The sequence below is a fragment of the Centropristis striata genome, chromosome 14 (assembly GCF_030273125.1).
Source record: "Centropristis striata isolate RG_2023a ecotype Rhode Island chromosome 14, C.striata_1.0, whole genome shotgun sequence".
NCBI lineage: Eukaryota > Metazoa > Chordata > Actinopteri > Perciformes > Serranidae > Centropristis > Centropristis striata.
The window spans coordinates 17,013,537-17,032,085 of record NC_081530.1 but is presented as its reverse complement, the minus strand read 5'-3'; the positions used below and the strand labels follow the sequence as shown (position 1 = coordinate 17,032,085).

The 18,549-nt window shown below is 40.5% G+C and overlaps 1 protein-coding gene across 3 annotated transcripts in view; it reads left to right on the top strand.

The window, feature by feature from the left end:
* pleca (plectin a) overlaps positions 1–18,549 on the top strand; it is a 118,351-nt gene that overhangs the window by 35,667 nt on the left and 64,135 nt on the right. The window contains exon 1 of one of the 3 annotated variants that reach the window (XM_059350677.1): positions 16,080–16,728. The exons of the other annotated variants lie outside the window; for them this stretch is intronic. Coding sequence (XP_059206660.1) covers positions 16,689–16,728 — 40 coding nt within the window. The 5' untranslated portion in view covers positions 16,080–16,688. Of the gene's footprint in view, positions 1–16,079; positions 16,729–18,549 lie in introns of those variants that run through there. 3 annotated transcript variants of the gene reach the window in all.

Here is an 18,549-nt window from a genome sequence, read left to right as displayed (position 1 = left end):
TGTGTGGTCTGCTCAGGGTCTGTCTCCCTCAGTAATAGTCAGTGTAATCCTGTTAGAGCTGTCAGTGAGTCTGTCAGTCATGCTGGTTGATAAGTCTGGCCTCGATCCGAGCTGAGTGGCCTCCTAACGTAGCTGATGTGATTACATAATCTCATTAACCCCAGGTTTCCTGTAATTCAGAAGGGCGACTGCCTCCGTAATTTGACACATCCTTTCTAATCATCCACTCCTTCCTCTAATCCTCCCCTCGGTGGGACATGATTACGCTCTTTACGCTTTGTTTTGTCAGGGAAAGGGGACTCGGCAAGGGGATTGAAACCAGGTGACTCTCAAACCACTTGTAAGACAAGTTTAAAAGCACTGCTCCATCTGGGTTTTTTAGCTTTCCCTGAAGTGACCAGCAGGTGGCACTGTTAGTGAAGCTACTGCAGGCTGATACAAATTACCAAAATTTGTGGAGGCCTTAATGAGATTGCATTCACAGAGTTAAATGCAATAAAGACAGCTGCCATTTCCACAGCCATTACCATGATACTGGGCTTTATTTTTTATTTCTTTAATCCTGCCTAAATGGCCCTGTGGTTTACACATTAATCTGCATCTTGTGCTATTAAAGCATTTTCTCCAATAAGCCTGGCAACTGCACCAACACTCTGTTCATTTTAAAACACCATTCCTGTTTTAAAATGCTTTCTTTCCATTTTTACAGGCTGTTAAAAAGTGTGTTTTGTTTTTTTCAAATTGTGGATAATTTTGCTTCTGAACAAACTGCAATTTTGCTAACTGTATTTCTCTCTTGTGCTTTTTTTCTCTTCTAGGTAAGTGGCTGTTACTGCTTTTCAAACTGTTTGTGGATTTGAGTTGTGACTCCTGGTGACGGTGTGGGCCAGTGGAGGCTGTCAGGTGGCACAGAAACGGTGAGCTCCTCCTGAATGTGCAGCAGAAACTGTCACAACACTGTTTCAGCAAAGGTCTTCTCAGAAAAGAGAGAGAGCGAGGGTGAGGTTTCTGTCTTTGCTAAATTGATCCAAATTAATTTCGCCCTTTTTAACACAGCAGCTTTGTATGTGGCCTAGCTTTTTAATGAATGCAGCTTTTGATTTGACAAAATAATAATAGTGACTGGGCAGCCTGTGCTGTGCTTGTTGGTGGCATGAGAGGCTGCAGGATGTTCGTCATCATGTCTGACATATTCTTTGCTCTGCTGCCAAGTGAATCAACTGCATCTGATCTGCAGCTCAAGGCTATGTCTCTGTCTTTCTTTCTTGACTTCTTTATCTGAAATGAAATCTTTAACCCCCTGGTGAGAGGATGTAATTGCAAGCACTGTTCGAGGGTGCACTTTATGTGTGATATTAGCCAACAGCTCCCATGATCCTATGCTACTTCTGGAACACTGAAATTACCGAACTTAGACTTTTGTTATTGTTAATTAACATAAATGACATGTTATGCATCTATATAAGTAGTTAAATTAAAAATTGTTGTTGATTAGTTTTTTTTCAGGTGACTATTGATCCTTTGGGGAATTGTTTCAGCATAACTTGATAGTTATTGACTTGTTGATCGACTTTAATGTCTCTTATGAGGAAAGTTTCTGTATAATAAATCCTCAGCCAAAGCTCAGACTAAGTCAACTTTCCTCCACATTATATATATACTATACTATATTTTGGTTATGTAACTATCAAGAGTGGGTTATATTTGAGCATCCCTGCTACCGACATTTAGGTTTGTCAGTAATTGTAAGTTATAAAGCCGTCGTCCTTGTACCATTTCCAGAACTTGCCTGGCATGGGACGAAGTTATAAAAGCTGCAGGGGCTGTTTGTTTGCCAACCCTCACCGCAGGCAAAACAGCCGACAACAGCCAGCAAGGCGCCCCGCCATATTAAAAAAAAAAAATCTCTTTCCTCAGAAGACCTCTTCTTTGCCGCTCTCCTCCAGGCAGCAGTTGTAGTTACTATCATGCATTTTTCTCAGGGTGGTGCAAAGTCTGGGAGAGATCTGGAGAAGGACGGAGGGGAGGTGAAGCACTCAGTGAAAGGCTTTATTTTAAAGTCGCCCCTTTCACACTGTCACAGCTGGGTTTATGAGCAGGGCAGAGCTGATATATAGGACTCCACTAATGGTACCCCACACATATCATGCTGACAAAGTGGCCTCAGAGTCCTGCCTGGACCCAAGAGGCTTGTAACTACGGGAGTGTCATCCAGTGCTTTGCCAAAGTGCCTTTAGGTTTTGTTCTTGCTTATCTGGCAGTCAAAAACACCATTGTTGCACCCAGTGGATATATTACCCATTACCTTGAATCCTCTCGGGTGATATCCTTGCAATGACTCCAGTTGTAGATGGAAGTTTCCTCTTCCTCTGGTAGTTAGTTAGAATCAAAGAAGACTGTTGCAATTCTGAGAATTGGGGTATTTTAATGAGCCGTGGAGCTGGCTGACTGAGGCCTCGAAGCCTCCATGGAAGTTGCTAAAGTGTAACTATGTGTGCTGTTTTAACTGCAGTACACCATGGTGTATATAGGACACGTTATGCATCACAATTTTCTCCTAGTTAATATTTTAGCGATTTTGGAGCCGTCATCTCTCTCAGCAGCCCAAGATTAAAGCCATGAACAAAGAGCCGTATACAGGAAGCATGGGCGTATCTGTTTTTTCATACCATCATGCCTTTACAATATTCAACTTGGGGTCATTAAACTTGCAAAATGAAATGAGAAAAAATGCCCAAAAACTGATTTTCGGCTCACTTTATCATCAACATTCAACCAAAAAAACTGCCATTCTAGTTTTATTGGACGTGTAAATAGTCCATGTTTCTCTGGGAATCAGCAGAGGTCCCACAATATGATTTTATCCAGATACTTGAGTCACGATATGATATTATTGTGATTTTAAGCATTTTGCAATATGGTGAGTATTATGATACAATATAATGCGATTTAACTGTTTAACTGCATTTTGTGTCCTCAAACTAAAATTCAATCAAGAATTGTTTTGTCAAATAAGAGAAAATTACCCGTCTATTCATCTCACTTCAGTGTTTTTCATTTCTCCACAATGAGAGTCAAACCCACAGACTGACCAACAAAGCATTCAGTCAAACTGAACTGAACTGATATCAAACATGTATGGACGACAACAACTGCAGCATTTTATCAAACTTTCCTCAACTTTCAGCTTCACTGCTCTGAATTTTTTTGGAATGAAACATAAAAAAGGACTCACTTTGCAGCGTTTTTCAACAACCTACCGACACGATATCCTGACACACAGTGCCTATAGAGTCCTTAGATCTTCTAGTTTCATATGATACCAGTATCTCCAGTATATTCTGAAAAGTGAGCCTGCTACGGCCTAAAACAGCAAAAATACTGCCGGCCTGTCTGCCCTCAGAATGCTAAATATCAATACTTGGCGACCATGAATTGATATTATATTGCCATGCAAAATATCGCGACACTATGCTGTATCAATATTTTTCCCCACCTCCCTCTAGTAGAGACTGGTGGTGGCTGCTGTGCACTACACATAAAAAAACTCCAGCATGACTATCAGTTTAATACGTGGACTGAAAGATCAGCGTCTGTATTTTTGATGTTATTGATACCGTAATACTGCAATATCACCCAGGCCTAATGTGCACTCTTTTTTCTCAGCATGTATAGCTAATCTCCTTTGGACAGTTGCAAGAAATTTAAGAAATTGTCCATGTGGTTACAAAGTTGAATCTGAAAGCCAAGAGAAGTTAACTTGAAGGAACACTCCCATCATTCTAGCTTCCTATCCCACCCTGTAGGCATTAAATCCGACCATTCACAGCAGTTAGGATGGATTCCAGCGGTGACCCAGAGTCACAGCAAAAACGCTGAAGAGTCAATGAACAAAAGCTCATCGAACTTTTTTCACACCACTGCAGCATAATTGCCTCCTCTTCTGTTGATCGGTATGTTCAGTATGTTGTAAACAATCCCCACTTCGCCAATACATAACTCAAACTGTTGCTTCCAGCAAAGCAAAGCTATGATGTGCCAATAATACGATGCAGAAGTGGTGTAAATAGCTATGAACGTTTGGGACATGCAAAACAGTGCAGATGCTCAAAATATAAGTATTTTTTTAATAATTCAACTTCTCGTTCCTGTGGTCAGGGTTATATTTCGGGTTTATTGACTGTAGATGAAAGTGCGTGTGCATGGTAACGTGAACAAGCCTCCAAAATAATGTCAGACCCAGTCGGCGCTCACCTCGTCCTGTGTGCACGCTGCCAGTTCGTCGATCTTTTGATATTTTTATCATGTGAAACTTTTGGATGGTCAGTTATGGTTTTGCAGGGATGAGTTGCTGAGCGATTCCAGGAAGAGTGTGTGTGTTTTGTGTGTTGCCAGTAGCAATGCTATCTCCTCTGACCACTGTTCTGGCCCCGTGTATTTACTCATATTTCTATGGTGCGTCATATTTCTATGGTTACAGGCATTCCTGGCCGACCACACCCTACAATTTGTTTTTGATGACTCACTGCAGTGGCCAGTGTCTCTCTTCCCCTCTCTCTCTTTCTCTCTCTCTCTCTCTCTCACACACACACACACACACACACACACACACACACACACACACACACACACACACACACACAAACTCTCATATTTCCTCCTCTTCTGTTGCTATGGTGTGGTTCCTCTTAATCACACGATGCTCTTATGATCTGATTTGGCAAACTGGCAACTCTGGCAAAGTGCAGTCATCCATTAGGCGCTGTCCAAGTCGGCCATTTTAGCTCAGTGATCTTTCAGACAGACCAAGTCCTGTCACCTTTGCACTTTAAATGCTTTATATGGTTCCATTGACACCGAAGCTGCTTCTCGCCCCAGATGCCCTGCAGGGTTTTCTCCTAAAGTCTCAGAGCTTCAGCCAAACTGCTGCTGCAGGGCTGTAAGGATCCATTAGCTGCTCGTACTGACAGATATTTTACCTCAATTGCCCTCCAAGCAGCTTTTGTTCCAATGCTTTTATACTGAACATTTAGAGACTAAGTGCTTTGTGCAATTCTGCTGAAACTTTTTGTTTGCTTTGTCATGCCCAACATCCTGTTGAAGATTGCAATTCTGATGTTCTTTCCTCATACCCAAATTAATGGTCTCATAGGTTTTGCAGATTAACTGAAAATGTCACGGTGTTGCATGCTTTGTTGGACATTTCATACTTTTCACCTTTGTGTGTTTTAATCAGTAGTGAATGCCTTGCAGCACCACCTGATAGATCCGACTTGTGTTGTTTTTGCATGGCAACTAGGGCTGGGCAATAATTCAATACAATAACTCATATAACTAAACTATATATAAGCGGCCGAATTGCGTTACGGCAAGGTTTACGTCTTTCAGATTACACTTTTCGTTCTAATCCTTGGAGGTTGGGTCAAAGCTGGAGAGAACCATAGAGGTGCTGTATTGCTCACACTGAGTATGGAGCATACAAAAAAGGCTTTTCCATGTAGTTATGCCATATAGAGAATTTATTAACAGAATAACCAGAAAACATGCTATATAGTGATACTGTATATCATGATAGAATATTTTGGTCATGTCGCCCAGCTCTAATGACAAAAGGATAAAGAGATGCCATGAACACCAGATCTTACCACATTCCACCCACCGCAAGCCTCTTCATCTTGCAGGATTGTATGAGTTCAAGCTTTTTCTCCTGCAGCATCTTGCTGAGGGACAATTCTTGGTCATGAAGGTGTGAATGCTGGGAAAACCTGTGTGACCTCACTTGCCTTCCTCACCTCAGCTGCTCCTTCATTTACAGACACAGCTGGTTTGTGTCAGTCCCAGATGGGATAAAGTCAGATTGTTATCAGATGAGTTGGGCTTATCACTTTCAGACATAACTGCCTTCAGAGTGAGACGTCTATCAAACATTGATATTTGTAACTTTTTTATTATGCTGTTTGCTTGCAGATGGAATAAACAAGGAGGCGCCTTAATGCAGTATAAAGTCAACAGACGAATTGAGTCTGTAATTGTTTTCCACCCCAGTGTGGGCAGGAGTTTATTTTGTCTCTTGTATTGTCTTTCTTTTTTCATTCATTTTTAAACTACATGTCATGTCTACTTAATGTGTTGAGGATAAAAAGAGCAAGTGAGACCCTGAACACAGGCCAAAATAATAGTAATAATAATGATGGTTTTCGTATCTCCGGGTTCCAACAAATTGTCAGTAGGTGAGCCTTACTGCTCAATGTTGTTTTTGAGTCCATAAACCTCAGGCTCCAGGCACATCAGAGGATAATCGGTCTGCCCTGGGAAAAATATGTTCTTTGAATCTGTTAAAGATTTTTAAGTTCAGTGAACATGAGGCGGACAGATGTCAGATCCTGTTCCAGAACAGACAAAACAGCTGGAACAAGGAAGAAGGCTGATGTAGTCACACCCTTTGATATTTACATATCAGGGACAGTTTACCAAGCAGAATGACTCCAGGTGACTTTTGATCAGCACAGTGGGTACGTGCCAGATTGTGATCTTTGCAGAATAGCTGTATCACCAGATGTGTGTGTGTGTGTGTGTGTGTGTGTGTGTGTATTGTTTAAGCAATACTCCTCCCAGCCCTTTTCCACTGCTCCGTTTCAAAATGTTAAAATGCAGAGTTGCATTTAACGACTTGGAAGACAACCATATAGCTTAAATTACTCGCTATAAAGTGCGTACTGGAATGCAGAGAACGCTTCATATGCCAGAGCAGTTGAATGGGTTTGTTTTTAAAGCAGCCACTGTCACCTTGAGTTGTCTCCATTCTCTCGTCGTCCGCCACATCCACCATGGCAATGAGCTTTCATCGCGGCTTAAAGAGGGACACAATAAACCAGCTTCTTTATTTATATCCAGGCAAAGGTTAAGCATGCTGGGTTTCCTCGTGATTACACATATTCACATGGGGTGGCTGCTCAGAATAACCAATGTGGGGTTTTTTTCCCATCCAAGTTCCACTTTGTATAGAAATACCCATTTGGTTGATAATGCATTTATGACCCATTTTAAATGTTTACACATTTGTGTTATAGCTACAGGTTCAGTTCTGTTGATGCCTTTTTCTGATATTGCTGTTTTTGTTGCAGAATTTATGGGAATAAACAGGAATAAATAGGGAATTTACAAAATTGAAGGTCGGTCCTTAACAGGGAACTTAAATATAGTTTGGGAAAATATATTTTAGCATAATTTTGACTAAAACAACCAGATTATATATACTTGATATCTATGATATTCCAGGGCTTCTTAGGCCACACCCCGTACATGCACAGTGCATTCCTCCGTCACATGTTCAATTCAACATTTTCATGCTGAATTGGACTTTTTTGGAGGGTGAGGGGCTCTTTTTGTCATTTTATATTTTCAATGAGACTTTTGGGGGATTTTTTTTTTTTTGGGGGGGGGGGGGTCATTTTACTTAATTTTTGAATGGGTGGGGTTGGGGGGAAGAGTAATATTAAACTCAACATTAATGTTTTTGTTGTTCAATGAAATAATTGATTGTTCAATAAAATAATTTAAACTTAATCATTATTAAACTTCTATTTAGAAATAAGTTATGTTAAGTTTATTTTGAATATTTCCAAAATTCCCCAGCTTAACTTCCCATGGAAAGTTTCTGGATATTTACTGGAAATTGTCCACCCCTTTGCAACCCTAGTCACATTGTCCCTGACCAAGGCAAAACTTGCACATCCTTTTCTCTCTGCAGCATGAACACACACACACACATTATCAATCCCAGGGTGAAAATTCACTTAAAAGCGTGGGGTGGAATGTAAACAACACCGAAGATGGCGCATGGAAACTCCCTCACCAGATAATATGAGACTCAAAGCTAACAGTTTGATATGAGGGACAGAGAGGCGTGGCGTTGCACCACACAAGCAACTCAAAGCCCACTACTTTCTTCTTACTGCTCTGCCCAAGGTCTCTGTCCACCCGTACTGTCTGCAAGCCTATGACTGTCACATCTGTAGATCATTTGTGTCTGGAATATGTCCCTCCAGCCATGTCTCTTAAGTAGGAGTGCCAAGATTTCAATTCTAAATCAGAAAGTTATAAAAATTTTGACACCATGACTTTAATGTGGTACATTCCAGAAAAATATGGCACTTATATCACTTGATACCATTTAGCCTTTTTTAAAGAAGAGTTTGTAAATTTAAACGTTTAAATCAAATTGAATCAAATTGTAACCTTAAAAATTCAAAGTCTAATCAGCTGGCATTTGGAGAATCGTGACTATGAAGCACAAAACGCTAATTTCCTGAGACCACAACATAAAAGACGAAATTGCAACACAAGATCTGTGTTTCTGGGCTGGGTTTAAGAACAGTTACACTCCTAGTTATACCTGATACGTGATGTACAGTGTATTATAAGAAAGTCTTTTGAAGCTCAAAGAGGTTTGGCGCAGGTAGAGACTGTTTCCCTTCTTTCCATCTGAGATTTGGTGGTATTAACCAAACAAAAGTCTGTTGTTGCCGCAGTTTTGTTTGATTTCGAGCCAAAGGACAGGTAATGAAGAGCACATGGAGATAAAGTCTCTCCATCCAGTGAACCAACACAACAGGCCTTCAGGTTTTGGATGAATCAGAATACCACTGAATTCTTGCACTGTGAGAGATCTGTTCTCATCTACCATAAATGATTTTATCTGCAGCGCCATATATCACCAACGCTAGCAAAACAGCGGTTCAGCCGTGGTTCTGATTTGTGATTCATTCTTCCAGATATCTTCACTTACTGCTTCAGTCAATCATTCCCGACTATCAAAATACCAGGGAACTGGCAGCACATCTTTGCATGGTATGATCTGCAGCGGAGCCGTGTCTGGCGTAAAAAGTATTTGCAGTAATTGTTTGAACGTTGCCATGTCCCAGAAGGGTGGGGTTATCTCCATCTGCAGGGTTCAGAGTGTGACTAAAAGGACTTTGAAATACATCCTATTGTATTTGTACAAAGTTTTATGTACCCTTCACACAAAGCCACAATTAAAGTGTAAGAATTATTGAGTAATAGTGTTTAACTCAGACCTACTGGAGTCCGTACTAAACTTATCGCCTCTCCTGGGTGCTCTTGCTCCCATCGATTTGTTGTGAAACACTACTCCAAGTAGATCAAGAATCTGGTTCACATTAATGTTTTTTTGCCAAACAGGCTGACAAACAAAAAGGGCAAAAGTGATTTTCATTAAGGGAGTTATAAAATGATTGCAAGGGATAAATTATTAAAACTGTAACTCCTTAAAACGAAACAGTGCCAACAGATGTTCTGCCATATTTGCAGATCTTGAAGCTTCTCAGTCATCTCATCACTTTCCATGCACTCTTGATGTGATCTGCAGAGGGCACCGTACCATGTGTTTTATTCTGAGATTTAATATAGGATGACATTGAAGAGCTGTCGGAGGAGGGCACAGTTCTACCACCTTACTTAAAGGCCAATGGGAAAAAAATCACCATCCCCTGCAAACATTTTCCAAACCTCCTCCTTGTATTTTTAGCCCGGTTGGCAACCGTGGAGATCCTGGACTCCATGTTGCTTTCCACTGTCGATCAGTCTCAGGGGAGGCTGAGTAACAGAGAATAAAACACAGGCACAATTGTCTTCTCTTAAGGGAAAGAAATTACTTGATGGCTTTTCCATTTAGGTTTGCAGAGTTGGCTGGTTGGGGATGTGGGCTATGACTGCTGGGGGAAAATTAGGGAGATCGCGGACTCTCTCAGTTGTTGAGTCTTAGGTTTTGTCTTTCCAAGAGAAATACAAGAACTCTGACAGTACTCCCCCGCTTTGGAAAGAAATAGTAGTTTTCACAGTATTGTGTATATAGGGTACCTTCCACAGTTTTACATACACAGAGTTAGGGCTGGGAGATATGTTGATATATACAATACTTAACAAATTTATTAGACCGCCTGTTATAAAAACGAGAAAACATAAATATTTTAGAAATCTTTCAAAAGCTTGTTTAAAACTAAAATGTTATTGTTTTATTATTTTATTATTATTTTAATTTTATTATTTGGCGAATAAACTGAATTCACATTTTTATATCCAAATTTGAGCCAGCTCACTAGGCTTCTCTGAGAAGTCAGAAATTTATGCAGCATAACATTCAACAACTAAAACTATTTTTTTCTGTTCAGCAATGCAAGTAAATAATTAGAATTTAACATCTTAATCAAGAAATAATAATGTGCTTTACTTTTTTTTGTAAACAAAAATAACGTGTGTATGTAACAATAATAACTATATTTAAGCATTAAAAATATCATTTTGGTTAAAGAACTCCTACATGCTGGTGTTTAACCATTGCAGAAACAAAAAAATGATTTTGGTAATTACTAATGCTGTTAATTTAGGACACTGGGGCACAAACCAGTGGTCTAATACAGTTATTAAGCACTGTATATATAGTCAAAATGAGTTTAAATCTTACATATTTTTTTAAGTTTGTCGTATCACAATGTCAACAACCAGTGGTTGAATTGTATTATGGCAATATTTCCATCATTGGACGATGCATTACATACTAATCTTTGCACAATTTGGAGCGAACCATAGAGACGCTGGTTTGCTATAACAAAGCGTGGAAAAATTAATTTACCATGTGGTTATTTCAAATTGGCTATTTATTAATTGACTTACCAGAAAACATGCTAGTTTATGTTGCATATGGTTATCAAGATAATTCACAACTTATATCAAGATAGAAGATTTTGGCTATATCGCCCAGCCCTACAAAGAGTGCTGTTCATTTTGTCTGTTGCATGTAAGAGATGTAGACTTGTTCCATGGTGGTTTTCCCCTCAGTCCTGTTGATATCGCGTTGTGTGTGTGTGTGAGTCATCTCCGCCGCCTATCAGATGAACTTTTTATCTGTCTGTTGCCTTCCTCCTCTGGATACAATCGACCTGGTTTCACAAACAGAGCATCAGTTGTGCACACAGTTCCTCAGTGTACGCTGTGGTCCAAGATAACTGTTATAAATCTTCACACCAGACAAGGATGTAATGTTTCCAAGCTCCCCGTCAGCATGATCAAATTAAAAACACAGCAATCAAGAAAGAAACAAAGCCTTCATCAACATTTGTACAATAACTGCATTTTGACTGCAGTTTAATATTGTCATTAATTGGAAAATAAAATTTCTTACCAATATCGGGCCTGAAACAGAGACCTGTATGTCGGATAAAGGTTTTTTTTGTTAAACATTAGTTAGGAAAAAATCTTGTTCACTCTGCAAAAACTATCCATCTCACCAAGTTATACACAACATGAAACCCTTTTGAAGGTTGAAAAACAGACATATTTCTGCAATTGGAGAGATATGATAATATATATAAAGATTATCTTTTTTTTCGCTTGATTCTTTGATTTCTCTGCTGCTTTTTGTAAAAAATCTCAAAACATAGATTAATACACTAATAACATGCTTTTTCTTAAAAAAATATTGAGATTATTTGTTGAAGAAATTTTGTGCTACGTGAATTTTGAAGAATTAAATATATTTATTTTCTATTCCTTACCAAGTACAGGTCTGAAAATAATATTTGCAAAAGAGCAATCCATGCTATATGTGATAGCAAGTGTGAGGCAATCTTAGTTGAGGATTTTGCTCGTTGGTAATGTTTTTTTGTTGCACATTCTAATTTAAACTGGGTTTGGAAGAGTAATGCCCATTAACCACTCAGGGCACAGACCTACTCTGCTCAGCTCCCTCTGATCCTTTTGGATTTCAGTTTTCATCCTGTGTGTACACACCCACTCGAGTTCTCCTCCTCTCTTTCCTCTCGCCTCTTGTCCACACAGTTTCTCTTTCGACTGGGGACTGAGAAAGGTAGGAGGGGTTGAAAGCATCGCTGTTTCTCCATGCTGACTCATGGTGGCAATTTGGTAGATAGATCCTTCATCACCGTGAAGCTAAAGATTTTCGTCTTGGTTGTGTGACGTAACTGCGTGCAAACACTGCATATTGGAGTGGTAATAGTCGGAAATATTTTGAGAAGAAACTCTTTAAGGAGCTAAAAGAAAATTTGTTAAAATGGTGGCTGGAATGGTAATGCCCTTAACCGATCTGAAGGCAATCTATGAGCGTCTCTTTCGAGATGGTGTCATTGTGGCCAAGAAGGACAGGCGTCCACATTCCATGCACCCTGATGTCACGGGGGTTACCAACCTGAAGGTGATCCGCGCCATGGGCTCTCTAAAGTCTAAGGGCTGCGTCCGGGAGACTTTTGCTTGGAAACATGCCTATTACTATCTCACCAACGAGGGAATTGCATACCTGCGAGATTACCTGCACCTGCCACCGGAGATCGTTCCTGCAACCCTTCAACGCGGTTGTCGCCCCACTTCCTCTGCTCAAGTCCAAACAGTGAAAGGCCCCACATCGTACATCCCAAAACCCAAGCCTGGAAAAGAAATCCAAGAGGACGAGATGGACAGGCACATTTACCGCCACAAGAGAGTCGGAGAAGAGAAAGAACAATCTGAGCGGCCACTGAAAAACTTCAGAGGCTCCTACCAGTCCAATGCATCCGTTGAACAGCCAGGTGTTAAGACCCAGACCTTTTTTAAGAGGGATTTCTGCAAAGGAGAAGAACGTTGGGCCAAGGAGGGGAAAGGGAAAGGTTTTGAAGCCACTCATCCAACCAATGAGGACAGGGCCACCAGCTGCACTGACTCAGTCAAGGAGGGCAAGCCACCCGCTTCTCGAGTCCTGTATTTGCAAAAGTTCTCCAAAAAGATGGCACACATGACCCCAGAGAAAGAAGCCCTGCAGAAGATGTCTGCTGCTCACCCACCTGCAGCTTTTGATGAATCGAGATGTGTAAAGATGAAGGGGGCTACGATTAAGGACACCAGAGAAGAATCAATCCCAGGTGTGACGAGAAGAGAAACCTTGAATCTCGGCTTGGCGGTACCTGAAGAGGTCGTACCTGAACATGTGGTGGTGGGTCGGCAAACAATCCCTTTGTTGATAGAGCTAACTGAAAAGGAAGACCAACAAGACGTCAAAGATGAAGGTGTTCTTGGCGAAGAAAACGTTGAGAAGTTGCCATATAATGTTGAGATAATGACACAACTGAAAGTTGAGGATTTCGGCCCTGTGACCAAACTGAAGACCCTGAAGTCTGTCTCAGCAGCCCCTCCATCAACAGCCACAGAGAAAGCAGGGGAATATGACATTGCTGAAATAGAGAGCACCCAGAAAGTCTTTGAGACAAGTCGTCCCGGCCCTGTAGTCCCTTCAGAGTGTCCGGCTGTCACCCTGAAGACCGCTCAGGGAGACCAGGGTTTCTTCACAGAGGAGCCTGAGGAGGAGCAGGATGTTCAGAGGGCTTGGCCTGACTTCCTGGAAGGTTTGAGCTTGAGTTCTTCCTCCATCTCTTCTCATCTGTTTCCACCTCTTTCCTCATCTCTCTGCAGTCAGGGCGATCTGGGCGTTGCTATGGGCCCTGTTTGTGTTTGGAGGCTGAGAGACGGATAATTTGATCTAATACAAGCAATGCTCTTGTCATTTTCCATACAGCTAAAGAACATCCAGACTGTCAATTAGGTTTCTGTTTACTGGATGTATGAGGAGTTGTGCCAAGTTGTGGCTTGCTTGCATGAATTATCTATTATTTATATCTAAATCTAACTCTCAAGAGTCCCATAATTGATTTAATGTAGATGTTTGCATAATTCTCAGTGTCTATTTCTTGTTAAAATGCGGGCATCTGTGCAGGCAAGAGTTTTTGATTTACTTCTGTCTTTGCTGTTTTTTGGTTTCACTCTCCGTGTTCAAATAAGGAATCTGAGCTGTGCTGCACAAATAGACAGACACAATGTCTTTCTCTGCATTTGGAGTGGCCTGTGGCGCTTTACGTCTGCTCTGTTCTATATACACTGCAAATGTTTATGAATATTTCCTGTGAGATGTTTAGGGGTGAAATCAAACAGAAGCTAAGACTTGCATGTTATATCTTGTGCAAAGTTTTTTAAGTTTTTCATACAAGTGCAGACATAAGCAGCCAGTCTAGTCAGCATTTATTTATAGTCTATACTGACATATGAACGCACACTCCCCTCTTGGGGAAACTTGTCTTACTGCTTTAATTACATCAAGGCATACAAATAGATGTACATGCACATAAACATACAGTTTAGTTCACTGATATGTGGGACTACTAAAGTAACTTAAATAACTCTAGTTAATATTACATTTTTATGTATTTTATAGATTTCAGGTATTAGTATTCAAGCATGTTGTTTTTTACATATCTACTTGTGCAGATTTAAATCCATTATCAAATCAGCAGATATTTTAAGCTTAAAGTTTTATTTAACTTTCCATAGGATACTGTATATGCATGTATATATTGTTCATATTAAGTTGTGCACATGACTGGAGTTCTTTCTGCCATCTGCTGGGGAAAAAGTGAGCTCCTTAAAATACAGTCCTGCTACTATACTGCACATTATTTTCATGCACGGACCAGTTATTTTCTCTCAGAACATGAATAATTTCCCAGTGATCCCGTATAAATATTTATGAAGCCTCACACGGCTTGATGTTGATCAATGCTTCTGCAAAAAGCCACATATTGAAGTTCCAGGCTTTACCTTAATACGCAGCCCTTCCTCAGAACTTTCCATTGTCAGCGCTGATATATGACTAAGCAGAGGGACTGGGAAATGTGAGTCCAATTAAGCCACACTCAGCTTTTCCTGCCCGTGCCTCCGCAAGAAGGGCGAAGCAACAGAAGCAGTCCAGATGAGAACATGTGGCAGTTGCCACCTTTCATCTGCCCTTCAGTGTTTTAAGCCCAGCCTGCAATGAACGTAAACTCCAACATTTAAAAAAGACCATACTGTACTTGAATGGAGTAGTCACAGCAGCACAGAGTCACTAACCTGCTGTCTCATAGCACTATGTGCTGCATTTATTACCTGATATAGTGACAAAAAAGAGAAATCAACACTTGAGCTACGATGGAAATGAATTATACTAGAGACTTCATGGAGGCTTTGATTCAACACGGCCAAGGTAGGAAGTCTTCTTGTTGGAACAGTTCTGTCTTCTTACCAAAAGGTGTCAGCACAGAAATGCTTTATGGTGAATCTGAGCTTGTGTAGAGGACCAGAGAGGATGCAGCAGGTATGGGTGTGTCTCTCACAGATCAGATAACAGTCCAGGATGGGGCTTTGTGTCTGTGATTAAGTGACAAAACTTTATTTTAAGTGTTGCTACGATTTATTTATTTATTTATTTTACCAGAATTGCACACAGTGTCTGGTTTATTCTGTCCCCAGAAATGTTTATTTAGAGAGTAAGAGTTCTCGAGATTATAGTTCATAACTTCACACTGGAGACCTTGAGTTAGACACCACCCACGCTGCCTGGCTGTGTCTGGGATCATGTTCCCTGGTGTTAAATCCAGAGGGTGTGGGCAGCAGGAGGGCCCCTGACTGGCTGCTCCACGTCTCTACCCCGTGCAAGATTGTTCCGGGGCGAAGGTGCAGCCCACCAGGCCTGGGTGGGCTCACAACTAATTCCAGCTGCATAGATAACATGCCTTTAAGATACACAGTCTGTATGTTGCCTTGAATAGATGCAACGTTTTAGTTTTGCTTGGCATTGTCCTTTATCTGTGGGGCTGCAACTAATTAGACTGTTTTCTTTATTGATGACTAAATGGGAAAATCATTTAGTCGTAAAAGCATAGTGCAGTCCAGAGATGAGAGCCAAATATGACTTCTTTTTAGTATTTTTGGAGTTTTTTTTCTCAAAAAAATACATTTCAGCTGTAATTATATAAAACATTTTTCTCATATTTGAGAAACTGGAACCAGGAAATCTTGGTATTTTTGCTGAATAACTTCCACACTCAAACAGTTTCCAATTATTTTCAAATCAAATAGCTTTTCAGAACCATTTGTTTTTATTGCATCAAAAAAAGACAGGGTAGTACAAGAAAAAGTACTCCATTACTTCAACATCACTAAACCACAATACCCTTAACAATTATTGCCAAAATGAACACACGTGCACAAAGATATAACTCTGTAGATTTGTCCTAAAATGACCAGTATGTTAGTTTAAAATATCTTCTTATATAACTATTTTCTCATTCCAGTTATCTTCTGTTATCTTTACGGTGTTCTGTCTCCTACTGTTTTAGCTTTAAATCCATTGTCTCTCCGTATGATCCATATCCTGGGGATGTGGGGGCATATTTTAACTGTCTCCAACTTTATAGCTTCCAACAGTGAAGCCTTTGTTATAGTAGCTGGCTGGCAAAAAATCATGTTTTCCGCTCTTTGTCTAAACCCTGTAAGAAAAAGTGAATGTGTCCCTGGGAGTTTCTGCAGCCCTGCACATGGATTCCATCCAGTGGTGCTCGTCAGAAACCACCACGCATGAGATGCTGTTTCCACAGAGGAAAGCCTCACAAATTAAGTCAAACTCGCAGCGCTGTCTAGTTTTCACTTCCCAGCCGAGCCTCCGGTTCTCCTTTTTTTTTTTCTCCTTTTTTTTTTTGGTGCTTTTTCAGCACGCCCCCCTGGTTTTCATCAGAACACAATGTCGCGAGGTCAGATTTGACTCCTTGCTCGTTCAGTTTTTTCTCTAAAAGTTGTGAAGACGCTGAGCAAAGATGGACTTATGCTGCTGTCTCTGTTCAGGACCACCACACGGTAGGCTTGCTTTTTACAGAAACTTCTCATTTTGAATTCTGTATCAGTTTATTGAGGGATGCTACAACAGGAGTAAACCAAGTAGAGTTGTATTTCTTGCATTATGCATGTCATTTAAGGACAGTCAGTAACTCATCACATGATTGCAGATAAAACAACATATCTGACATTCCTCTCATTGTTCACCTACCTGTGCTCTTTGGGAAATCTTTGTCATTAGTGATCTTAACTGAAATGAAATTAACTTTTTACTTAAAAGACTGTGTTGATGTAAAGTTTGGCTTTATTGCCTCCGTGTGGGTATGCAGAGTATGCATCACAATATGGGAATCATTGAGCAAACACATACCATGTGAAGGGAGTGGGAGGGGGCTGGCTCCTCCCATAAAGGAGTGGTGGAATGAATTTATTCCAGACATCTGTACTGCTCCTTTGGTTTTATTCCCTTTGCTCAGTCTTCACTGTAACTAATTGCCAATTTGAGCTGCCAGTTTCTAAGGCTTTGGGGATTTGGTTGACATTTCGAAACAAGAATTATATAAGGTCTCACCCAGAATGATCTGCCAACCCTACCGATGAAAATCTCTCTTTCTTCTTTGTTGCGAGTCTACGTCAGCCTCGTTTCCCCACTGCTTTACTTTTGAGGCAACTTTGAATGTATTCAGTCAACGTTGTCATAACATACCTTGGCCTTTAAAGTCTGTCACAGGCCTGAACATCACAAGACTATTCTGAATTCTCCTCTGTGTATTAACTGACACTGTGCTCATGCCAAAGGCGACTTGAGGTCTAACGTCTATTTCTGCTTGCTTTATGGAGCATGGTTGGCGTGTGGCATTGCATTGCAGTCAGTGTGTGATCATGACACCAGTCTTGGTGTTGGGTTTCTGCGTGACACTGTTTCAAGTGCACACTGACTGAAGTTCCCCGCATAATGTTCTGACAACAAAAACTCTGGCAGAAATTCCGTTTTGCCTGCAGCAAGGTGTCTGTGATGTCTCAACAGTGACGCAAGCAGGTGTGTGGTGCAGTGACAGAGAGGTTGTACTTAAAGCTTTAAAGTGACGTTGCCTGAAGAGGCTCAATGTAGTTTAAGTTGACAGTTTCCCCTCAAGGCTCGTCAGTGTTGTGAAAAGAAAAAGCAAAAATGAAAAGCACTTAATGATTTAAGGGTTAAAAGAAGCTGTTGGTCTTTTAGAAATGTTTAAAATAGGTAATGAAAAGGAGACTCTCCTCCCCCCTAAACCGGCCCCATGTGTCGTCTGTAGAGCATCTGAAAATGCCCCATATTTATGTTTGTGGTCAGTGGTGCCCTCTAGTGGCTGTGGTGATTATAAGGCAGAGGTTATGTTATGGAGTGTATTAAGAATGACAAAGTCCACTTTGACTTTGACCCAGGAGACCAGCAGTCGAGTCCCTGCGTGGAACCCGAAGTTAACGTTATTTGAAGTTAAATAACTTTTGTTCGTAGCCCGGCACAGCTATGTCACGTCTACGTCGCATATCAGTTGGCCTGTTGCAATAAATGCAAAATCAATTTATCAAGGTCGGCAAAAGTTATTCAGGTCGGGTCCATATATCATATGATATAGCACATTGTGTTTATTTACGAAAGACAGAGACCAACAACATTTCAACATTTTAAGCCAGCATGATGTCATAAAAACAGTATAAATACTTATAAAGTATCTATACCCCTGTGCCAAATGCTTAATATTTATTTAGGTGCAAATTTTGTTACCAGAACCTTTTTCTTTTAGTTGTATGTTTTTTTTTTTGTTTTTTTTAGGATAATAAAAAAAGTTTTTATTATGCTATTAT